At 36.1% G+C, this 12,184-nt stretch overlaps 1 protein-coding gene across 1 annotated transcript in view; it reads left to right on the top strand.

Annotated features, from left to right (window-relative positions):
- The window catches only part of ANO5 (anoctamin 5), a gene marked incomplete at both ends in the record, with an annotated part of 110,932 nt that overhangs the window by 54,680 nt on the left and 44,068 nt on the right, over positions 1 to 12,184 (top strand). The window contains one exon of the mRNA XM_079707778.1: positions 11,502 to 11,615. Coding sequence (XP_079563904.1) covers positions 11,502 to 11,615 — 114 coding nt within the window. The remainder of the gene's footprint in view (positions 1 to 11,501; positions 11,616 to 12,184) is intronic.

The raw sequence follows: 12,184 nt of genomic DNA, 5'->3' as shown, positions 1-12,184 counted from the left end.
TCTGTAACCTATTAATGAAGTTACCAGGGTCCTAACAATCACAAGACCCTTCCCCTTGAGACTACTTACTATCTTTTCCTGAAGAATGAGAGACTTCCTTCCCTTTAGGTTCAGCACTCTTAAGTGTCTAAGAAGGATTTTGAAATAATCATTTTTCTAGTCCCTAGTTATATATATATTTTAAAATTCACTGACAGGAATATTAAACAAAATGTAGTGCCTAGAATTTACATAAAAATTGCAAATCCACAAACTAAAAATTTTCTTCCTTTTCCTACCTGGATTAAAAAGTAGCAGCAGCAACAAAAAATATAAGAGGCAACCTTTGAGGGAATGTTGAGCACACGGCATGGAATCAGAAGGCCTGGTTTCAGTTAATAGCTCTACTGTCTAAACAAGATAACCTCTTAAAACAGAGAGAATGGTAGACTGGCATTTTTCGGAAGATCAAATAAAAGAATATACATGAAGCACGCTGCAAACCGTAAATCCTTCAGATATACTTGTTGCATTAAAAAGTTGTTAACAAAAGGCCAGTGAAACTGTAGGAACAACTTAGCAACTTGCTCAGATATAGAAATGTCAGTACTCATTTATCTTTACTTGTTCTTTGTAAAGAGTGCCAATGTCTTAGGTTAATTCAGCATTAAAACTCAACAGTTGGGATGAATTGGGAGATTGGGATTGACATATATATACACTAATATTTATAAGATAGATAACTAATAAGAACCTGCTGTATAAAAAATAAATAAAATAAAATTCCAAAAAAAACCTCAACAATTTCCTCTCCTTCATAGTGGAGCAATACTGTTCTTGCTCTGTTCAGGAAATTATTTGGAAGGTTGATGTAGAAAATACCCTTCCTTCCTATCTTCTTCCAGAATACTGTAGTTCACAAATGTACAGTATTACAAGAGCATCTTACATTGGTACAGAATTTCATACTTTTCAAAGCATCTTCACAATCATCATGACATCTGAGGCTCACGATATATATTTCTAATATCTAATTTATAGATGTAACATAATTTTATAAAACATTTTCACTTCTGACAGTTTTTGAGTTTGTTTCCAATTTTTCTGATGTTGCAAACATTCTGCTGTTTACAACCTGGTATTTACATATTTTGGCATATATGTAAATTTTTCTGCAAAATAGGTACCACATAGATAATTTCTGGATCTAACAACATGCGCATTTAAAAATGTATATGTGTTACACTATCACCCTTTACAAAATTATGTACTAATTTAGAGTCCTATTAACAACATAGGAGAATGCTGTTTTCCACATATCTTTCTCAACCCTAAAAAGTACCAATCTTTCTTTTTAAACTGTAGCATAACATAAATAGAGATAGGCCCACAAGTGTGCACTGCTCTTTGAATTCAATCACAAAATGAACACAGCTATGTAACCACCACCCAGATCAAAAGAGAAAACTTTCCTAGCCCTCCAGAAGCCCTAGTGCCTCCTTCCAGTCACTATTCCTGCCCCTCTCAGCAGAGGTAGACTTTCACTTTTAACAGCAGAGATTAGCATAGTCTGTTTTTAAACTTTATAAAAAATGGAGTCACATGGTATGTATTCTTTTGAGTCTGGCTTCTTTGGCTCAACATTTATTTGGTTGATTAAATTAGCTATGGTTGGTTAATTGTATGAGCTTTTATTCATTAATTTTCATTACTTTCTATGGAAACTTATTTGTGTATGTATCATTATGGTTTAATTTGCAGTCTCAGATGAGATTGATCTCCTTGTTTATGTTTATTGGGCATTTAGACATGTACTTTTGTTAAGTCCCTACTAATGTCTCTTGATTTTGTTTTTCAGTTAGGTCTTCCCTTGTTGATTTGTAGGAACAGTTTATATATTCTTTATTTGAACCCTTTATTCATTATATATTTTACTGATATTTTCTTACTTTGTGCTTCCTTTTTCATTTCTTTTCATAAACAGATGTTCTTAATTTTAATGCACACTTGACTCTTGAACAACATGGGTTTGAAATGCAAGGGTCCACTTACACATGGATTTTTTTCAATAGTAAATAGTACACTACTACATGATCCATGGTTGGTTGAATTCTTAGATGTGGAACCGCAGATATGGAGGGACCTTGTGTACAGAAGGCAAACTATATATTATATTCACATTTTTGGCTGCCCAAAGGGTCAGTGCCCCTACCCCAACGTTGTTCAAGGGTCAACTGTAGTCTACTTTCTCGAGCCTTTACTTTATGAATAAAGCTGTTAACCTTTAACTACCACCAAGGTCATGAAGTTATTTCCTGTATTCTAGAAGTTGTATTATTTTACTTTTCACATTGAGAACTACTGTCCACTTGGAATTAATTTTTCTTCGTGGTGCAAAATAGTGGTCTTTTCTCCCCCATATGTATAGTCATTTGACTTACACCAATTATTGAAAACATTCAACTTTTCATACTGTTTTACAGTTCCCTCTTTGTCATAACTCATGTGTCTAGATATTCGTATATCTACTTCTGGGTTTGATTCTGCTGCTTTGATCTGTGTCTGTTTTTGTATCCATACTGACAATGTTGAACTAGGCCTGAGTTCTGTTCCTGGAAAATTGGGACAATTTAAAGAAATCTCCCACTCTTCTTGTTCTGTAAAACCACTTACTGCAAAGAACCACCCTTCCTTATATGACTTAAAGAATATTCATAGATAACCCCTCGTTTGACTTGACAGCACTGTTTGCCACATAATTTATTCTAAATTCATCTGCTAATTGAAGTGTTCATCAGTATTAGTTGTCTCTATCCCAAATAATAATAATAATGATAATAATAATAAAAACTTCTCATTTATCTATGTGGAGCAGGTAGTTACAGCTTGGAACCAGGTACCTAGACTACACTCCCATAGAGCCAAGGAAACAGGGATGTTATCTTTCTTGATGTTTACATTTAAAAGAGATGGTTCCTGGAAAACTTAAGAAAAACACTCCTGAGTTATGAAACTGGCAAGAGGCTTATTTGGCTTTTAAAAATATTTACATACATCTCAAAGAGAAGAGAAAAAGAATTTATAATTACAAGTTCTCTAAAGGAAATGCTCTAAGATTTGGCACCAGGGAAATTTCAGTTCTTTCCTTCCTTCCTCTGTCCCTCCATCTTTCTTTACTCTCTTTCCTCTTTCTCTGTCTTTCTCCCTTCCTTCCCTCCTTCCTTCCTCCCTCTCTCCCTCCCTCCCTCCCCCCTTCCTTCTTTCTTTCTTTCTTATTGATATATTTTAACATATACCAAACTCATGTATCCAAATTTGTATTCTTCTTAAAGTAATCATATTTGCAAGTATATACTTAATCCAGTGACCCTGCAAATGTGCAAAATAATTTTGAGATTCCTTAGAATATTCTTACTGTTAATAATAGCAAACACTTAAATAGCACTTACTATGTACTAGGCCTTTTTTTTTGTACAACATAGTGATTCAATAATTTTGCAAATTATACTCCATTTAAAGTTATAAAATACTGGCTATATTCCCTGTGCTGTACAATATATCCATGTATCCTATTTATTTTATGCACAGTAGTTTGTACCTCTTATTCCCTATCCCTGTCTCACCCCTCCCTCCATCCCTCTTTGCACTGGTAACCACTAGTTTGTTCTCTATCTTTCTGAATCTGTTTCTGTTTTGTTATTTTCATTCATTTTTTTTTATTTTTTAGTTTCTACATATCGCATTCTACCGTAAGTGATAACTTACAGTATTTGTCTTTCTCTGACTTATTTCACTAAGAATAATACACCCCAGGTCCATCCATGTTGTTGTGAATGGCAAAATTGACTTCTTTTTTTGTGGCTGAGTAGTATTTTAGATCTATACTTACCCTTACAATTTCTTCCTTTTGTTATTACTTTGTGGTAATAAAGGTTAGACACATTCCCACTCTTTGTTTCATAAATGGTTAGCTGAATTATGTATCCTAATTGATCACTTGAAACAAAGGACTGTTAGGTAAATTAACCAAAATTCAGTTGAACTTACTCCCCCAAAAGACCCTAAACTTTGCTGCACCCTCAACCTTAACCAATGTTGGCATGTAGACTAGCCCTTCCTTAACACAAAGAAAGACACTTCCTGAACTTGGCTTACTTCTCCCTATAAAAGAAGTCATTTTATGCTTGGCTTTTCAGATGTTCCCAGATCTCTCTATTGCAACAGTCCCCCTCATCCTCTTGCAGTAATCGTTAAAATCTTTCCTAAGTTTGGATTTGTTCTTGTTTGACAACACCATGCTGTATTTATTACCATAGCTTTATAATAAGTCTTAATATCTGGAAGAGTAAAATTTTCCACTTTGTTAGCTCCCCAGTACAGAGTTCTTTTTGGAGAATTTTTTGGTGAATGTTTCCTAGGGAAATAATGCAAAGTATGTAAAATAGTTAATATTTATCACATTATTTATAAAATTAAAACAATTTTGCCTAAATTATCATTTATTTACCAAGACATAATATTGAACTGCCCTTAAAATGAATAACCAGATTAAATAATGATAATCATCTAATGTTTGTCAAGGGTGACAAACATTGTAATCAACAATTCCTTAAACAATAAAATATTTAAAAGAGGAGGTGAAGAGAAGTATATGTAAAACAGTGCTAAGAGAAGGACCTGCAAGATGGTGGAGGAGTAAGATGTGGAGATCACCTTCCTCACCACAAATACATCAAACACATCCACATGTGGAACACCTCCTACAGAACACCTACTGAACACTGGCAGAAGACCTCAGACTTCCCAAAAGGCATGAAACTCCCCATGTACCTGGCCGTGTGGCTGACAGGGTCTTGGTACTCTGGCCGGGTGTCAGGCCTGAGACTCTGAGGTGGGAAAGCCGAGTGCAGGACATTGGACCACCAGAGACCTCATAATATCAATCGGTGAGAGATGTCCCAGAGATCTCCATTTCAATGCTAAAACCTAGCTCCACTCAATGACCAGCAAGCCCCAGTGCTGGACACCCCACACCAAACAACGAGCAAGACAGGAACACAACCCCACCCATAAGCAGAGAGGCTGCCTAAAATCATAACAAGTTCACAGACACCCCAAAACACCACTGGACACAGTCCTGCCCACCAGAAAGACAAGATCCAGCCTCATCCACCAGAACACATGCAACAGTCCCCTCCAGGAAGACACCAAAAATAACAGGAGCTACAAACCTGCAGCCTGCAAAAAAGAGACCCCAAACACAGTAAGTTAAGCTAAATCAAAAGAGAAACACACAGCAGATGAAAGAGCAAGATAAGAACCTATCAAACCAAACAAATGAAGAGGAAATAGACAGTCTACCTGAAAAAGAATTCAGAGTAATGATAGTAAAGATGATCCAAAATCTTGGAAATAGAATGGAGAAAATACAAGAAATGTTTGACAAGGACCTAGAATAACTAGAGAGCAAACAATGGTGAACAACACAATAAATGAAATAAAAAACTCTCTAGAAGGGGGGCTTCACTGGTGGTGCATTGGTTAGGAATCCGCCTGCCAATGCAGGGGACACGGGTTCAAGCCCTGGTCCGGGAAGATCCCACATGCTGTGGAGCAACTAAGCCAGTGTGCCACAACTACTGAGCCTGTGCTCTAGAGCCCACGAGCCACAACTACTAAGCCCATGTGCTGAAACTACTGAAGCCTGTGCGCCTGGAGCTCATGCTCTGCAACAAGAGAAGCCACCGTAATGAGAAACCTATGCACCACAACGAAGAGTAGTCCCCACTTGCTGCAACTAGAGAAAATGTGTGCACAGCAACAAAGACACAAAGCAGCCAAAATTAAAAAATTCTCTAGAAGCAATCAATACCAGAAAAACTGAGGCAGAAGACTGGATAAGTGACCGGGAAGATAAAATAGTGGAAATAGCTACTGCAGAGCAGAATAAACAAAAAGAATGAAAAGAATTGAGGAGAGTCTCAGAACCCTCTGGGACAACATTAAACACAACAACATTCGAATTATAGGGGTCCCAGAAGAAGAAGACAGAAAGGGACTGAGAAAATATTTGAAGACATTGTAGTTGAAAACTTCCCTAATATGGGAAAGGAAATACTCAGTCAAGTCCAGGAAGTGCAGAGAGTCCCATACAGGATAAAGCCGAGGAAAAACACTCCAAGACACATATTAATCAAACTATCAAAAATTACATACAGAGGAAAAATATTAAAAGGAGCAAAGGAAAAGCAACAAATAACATACAAGGGAATCCCCATAAGGTTAACAGCTGATCTTTCAGGAGAAACTCTGCAAGCCAGAAGGGAGTGGCAGGACATATTTAAAGTGATGAAAGGGAAAAACCTATAACCAAGATTACCCTAACCAGCAAGGATCTCATTCAGATTCAAAGGAGAAATTAAAACCTTTACAGACAAGCAAAAGCTAAGAAAATTCAACACCACCAAACCAGCTTTACAACAAATGCTAAAGGAAGTTCTCTAGACAGGAAACACAGGACAAGGAAAAGACCTACAATAACAAACCCAAAACAATTAAGAAAATGGTAATAGGAACATGCATATTGATAATTATCTTAAGTGTAAATGTATTCAATGCTCCAGCATTTAGACTGGCTGAATGGATATAAAAACAAGACCCGTATATATGCTGTCTACAAGAGACTCACTTCAGACCTAGGGACACATACAGACTGAAAGTGAAGGGATGGAAAAAGGTATTCCATGCAAATGGAAATCATAAGAAAGCTGCAGTAGCAATTCTCATATCAGAAAAAATTGACTTTAAAATAAAGACTATTACAAGAGACAAAGAAGGACACTACATAATGATCAAAGGATCAATCCAAGAAGAAGATATAACAATTGTAAATATTTATGCACCCAAATAGGAGCACAACAATACATAAGGCAAGTGCTAACAGCCATAAAAAGGGAAATCGACAGTAACACAATCATAGTAGGGAACTTTAACACCCCACTTTCACCAATGGACAGATCATCAAAAATGAAAATAAGAAACACAAACTTTAAATGACACATTAAACAAGATGGACTTAATTGATATTTATAGGACATTCCATCAAAAAACAACAGAATACACTTACTTCTCAAGTGCTCATGGAACATTCTCCAGAACAGATCATACCTTAGGTCACAAATCAAGCCTTGGTAAATTTAAGAAAATTGAAATTGTATTAAGTATCTGTTCTGACCATAATGCTATGAGACTAGGTATAAATTACAGGGAAAAAACTATAAAAAATACAAACACATAGAGGGTAAAGAATACGCTACTAAATAACCAAGAGATCACTGAAGAAATCAAAGAGGAAATCAAAATACCTAGAAACAAATGACAATGAAAACATGGCACAACAACCCAAAACCCATGGGATGCAGCAAAAGCAGTTCTAAGAGGGAAGTTTATAGCAATACAATGCTACCTCAAGAGACAAGAAGCATCTCAAATAAACAACCTAACCTTACACCTAAAGCAATTAGAGAAAGAAGAACAAAAAAAACCTTCAAAGTTAGCCGATGGAAAGAAATCATAAAGATCAGATCAGAAATAAATGAAAAAGAAATAAAGAAAACAATAGCAAAGATCAATAAAACTAAAAGCTGTTTCTTTGTGAAGATAAACAAAATTGATAAACCATTAACCAGACTCATCAAGAAAAAAGGGAGAAGACTCAAATCAATAGAATTAGAAATGGAAAAGGAGATGTAACAACTGACACTGAAGAAATACAAAGGATCATGAGAGATTACTACAAGCAATTCTATGACAATAAAATGGACAACCTGGAAGAAATGGACAAATTCTTAGAAATGCACAACCTGCCAAGACTGAATCAGGAAGAAATAGAAAATATGAACAGACCAATCACAAGCACTGAAATTGAAACTGTGATTTAAAATCTTCCAACAAACAAAAGCCCAAGACCAGATGGCTTCACAGGCGAATTCTATCAAATATTTAGAGAAGAGCTACACCTATCCTCAAACTCTTCCAAAATATAGCAGAGGGAGGAACACTCCCAAACTCATTCTGTGAGGCCACCATCACCCTGATACCAAAACCAGACAAAGATGTCACAAAAAAAGAAGACTACAGGCCAATAACCCTGATGAACATAAAAGCAAAAATCCTCAACAAAATACTAGCAAACAGAATGCAACAGCACATTAAAAGGATCATACACCATGATCAAGTGGAGTTTATCCCAGGAATGCAAGGATTCTTCAATATACACAAATCAATCAAAGTGATACACCATATTAACCAACTGAAGGATAAAAGCCATATGATAATCTTAATAGATGCAGAAAAGTTTTCAACAAGATTCAACACCCATTTATGATAAAATCACTCCAGAAAGTAGGCATAGAAGGAACTTACCTCAACATAATAAAGGCCCATATATGACAAACCCACAGCCAACATTGTTCTCAATGGTGAAAAATTGAAACCATTTCCACTAAGAGCAGGAACAAGACAAGGTTGCCCACTCTCACCACTATTATTCCACATAGTTTTGGAAATTTTAGCCACAACAGTCAGAGAAAAAAAAGAAGTAAAAGGAATCCAAGTCGGAAAAGAAGTAGTTAAAATGTCACTGTTTGCAGATGACATGATACTATATATACCGAATCCTAAAGATGCTACCAGAAAACCACTAGAGCTAATCAATGAATTTTGTAAAGTAGTAGGATACAAAATTAATGCAAAGAAATCTCTTGCATTCCTATACACTAATGATGAAAAATCTGAAAGAGAAATTAAGGAAATGCTGCCATTTACCATTGCAACAAAAAGAATAAAATACCTAGGAATAAACCTACCTAAGGAGACAAAATATCTGTATGCAGAAAACTATAAGACACTGATGAAAGAAATTAAAGATGATACAAACAGGTGGAGAGATATACCATGTTCTTTGATTGGAAAAATCAATATTGTGAAAAAGACTCTACTACCCAAACCAATCTGCAGATTCAGTGCAATTCCTATCAAACTACCAATTTCAGATTTCACAGAACTATAACAAAAAATTTCACAATTTGTATAGAAACACAAAAGACCCCGAATAGCTAAAGCAATGTTGAGAAGGAAAAATGGAGCTGGATGAATCAGGCTCCTATACTCCAAACTCTACTACACAGGTACAGTAATCAAGACGGTATGGTACTGGCACAAAAAAAGAAATATAGATCAATGGAACAGGATAGAAATCCCGGAGATGAACTTACACACATATGGTCACCTTATCTTTGATAAAGGAGGCAAGAATATATAATGGAGAAAAGACAGCCTGTTCAATAAGTGGTGCTGGGACAACTGGACAGCTACATGTAAAAGAATGAAATTATAACACTCCTTAACACCGTACACAAAAATAAACTCAAAATGGATTAAAGACCTAAATGTAAGGCGAGGCACTATAAAACTCTCACAGGAAAACATAGGCAGAACACTCTATTGACATAAATCACAGCAAGATCCTTTTGGACACCTTCTGAAGAAATGGAAATAAAAACAAAAATAAACAAATGGGACCTAATGAAACTTAAAAGCTTTTGCACAGCAAAGCAAACCATAAAAAAGATGACAAGACAACCCTCAGAATGGGAGAAAATAATTGCTAACGAAGCAACTGACAAAGGATTAATCTCCAAAATATACAAACAGCTCATGCAGCTCAATATCAATAAAACAAATAACGCAATTCAAAAATGGGCAGAAGACCTAAATAGACATTTCTCCAAAGAAGATATACAGATTGCCAACAAACACATGAAAGGATGCTCAATATCACTAATCATTTGAGGAGTGCAAATTAAAACCACAATGAAGTATCACCTCACATGGGTCATAATGGCCATCGTCAGAAAATCTAGAATCAACAAATGCTGGAGAGGCTGTGGAGAGAAGGGAACCCTCTTGCACTGTTGGTGAGAATGTAAATTGATACAGCCACTGTGGAGAACAGTATGGAGGTTCCTTAAAAAACTAAAAGTAGAACTACCATATGACCCAGCATTCCCACTACTGGGCATATACCCTGAGCAAACCATAATTCAAAAAGAGACATGTACCACAATGTTCATTGCAGCACTATTTACAGTAGCCAGGAGATGGAAGCAACCTAAGTGTCCATCGACAGATGAATGGATAAAGAAATGTGGCACATATATACAATGGAATATTACTCAGCCATAAAGAGAAACGAAATTGAGTTATTTATAGTGAGGTGGATGGACCTAGAGTCTGTCCTACAGAGTGAAATAAGTCAGAAAGAAAAACAAATACCATATGCTAACACATATATATGGAATATAAAAGAAAAAAATGGTTCTGAGGAATCTAGGGGCAGGACAGGAATAAAGGCACGGACATAGAGAGTGGGCTTGAGGACACGGGGTGGGGGAAGGGTAAGCTGTGAAGAAGTGAGAGAGTGGCATTTACATATATACAAATGTAGACTAGATAGCTAGTGGGAAGCAGCCATATGACACAGGGAGATCAGCTCAGTGCTTTGTGACCACCCAGAGGGTTGGGATGGGGAGGGTGAGAGGGAGATGCAAGAGGGAAGGGATATGGGGATATATGTGTATGTATGGCTGACTCACTTTGTTATACAGCAGAAACTAACAACATTGTGGGGCAATTATACTCCAATAAAGATATTTTAAAAAAAAGAAAAAGTTTATGGAACCAAAAAAGTAAAAAAAAAAAAAAAGTTATGGTCAGCTTGGGAAGATTCTTTTAACCTCTATTCTCTCCTGCCTTAGAAATAAACTTTTTTTTTGATATTAAAAAGAAATAGAAAAAAAAAAATAGAACAGTGCTAAAATGGCCAAAATCAGCAGTCAGAAAAGCAGAAATACTGGAAAGTTCCTCAAGACAAAAAACAGATGAGATTGAATTGAGAAACATACAAAAGCAAAGGACACAAAGCCCAAATTATATAGAGGAAAAAACTGATGAAAATATGTAAATGATTGCAAAGTAGTTGCAGAGGTGTGATAATCTTGAGTGAATAAATTCTGATATCAAGAAAAGGCCCTATTCAAAACATCAGAGTAATTAATCAAAAGTATTCAAGACAGCTTGGCCAAGTGTCCATTCTACTCCATATTATCCTACCTGAGCTATTAGTAGCAGTGGTATTAGACTCTAACTTGAAACCCTGATTATAGTATGAATTCTGGTACAAAGGACTCCCAGAGGAGCTTGGGACAGGAGAAGAAAAATAAACTATATGACCCATTCCCCCTCTCCCCAAGGGAGTAAGGAGCTCTCATACCCAGGAGGTGAAATACCTGTGCCTCCATACAACCCCAACCTCTACATCTTCCTCCAAACAAAAAGGGAAAGGTTCCTTCCATAATCAGAGCCTGTACTGAGGCAAAGTAGACTCTGTTAAATTGTGACTTGAAAAAAATATAGAGAGCATAAAGTTCTGAAATGTGTGTTTCTTTATGCTTACCTTATAGGTTTATTATATTCTCTCACGGTGTCCTTTTGGCATAGAGGATGGGAAGAAAAGGTTTGGGATTGAAAGACTGCTAAATTCTCACACTTATTCCTCTGCATTTCCACTCCATGATGTAAGTATGTGCTTGGTCTTGAAATACTGAGCCCGTTTTCCCTTTCCCACATTCAGAGGCTGCCTTGTAGGGAGAAGGAATCTTCCATTTGCTTCCTGTTTTATGACAGGTTGCTTAATCTCGCTCATGTTGGGAAAATCCCCACAGACTCCCTAGGTCCAAGCTGAGAACTATGCTGAAACACATAGTTAATACCTCTCTACATTGAGATTTCAGTGGAAATTCATTTAAAAATTATTACATTTGCACATGAATTTTCTTTAGAACCCATATTGAAAATAGCAGTTATAGTAAAAGAACATTTTAGAACATAACTTTTGGAAATTTCTATCCATCAAATCTTATTTATAAAGTTTTTAAGTTGTAAAGGAATTAAATTGCATGCATTCATGTATTCATTCATCAAATGTATAATTGGTTTTAATTATATGTAAAGCATTCTGTTAGGTATTACTGGAACACAACCATGAATCCAAGCTCACAGACTAGGAATTTCTGGGAAATAAAGCATAAGTACAACTGCAAAAAAAGCTAAAGACTTCAGTCCATAAGAAAGATTCAGACGAACA

Source organism: Hyperoodon ampullatus (genome assembly GCF_949752795.1).
Source record: "Hyperoodon ampullatus genome assembly, chromosome: 7".
Taxonomy (NCBI): domain Eukaryota; kingdom Metazoa; phylum Chordata; class Mammalia; order Artiodactyla; family Ziphiidae; genus Hyperoodon; species Hyperoodon ampullatus.
Note: the sequence above shows the minus strand (reverse complement) of the source record. Positions and strands in the feature narration are given on the sequence as shown.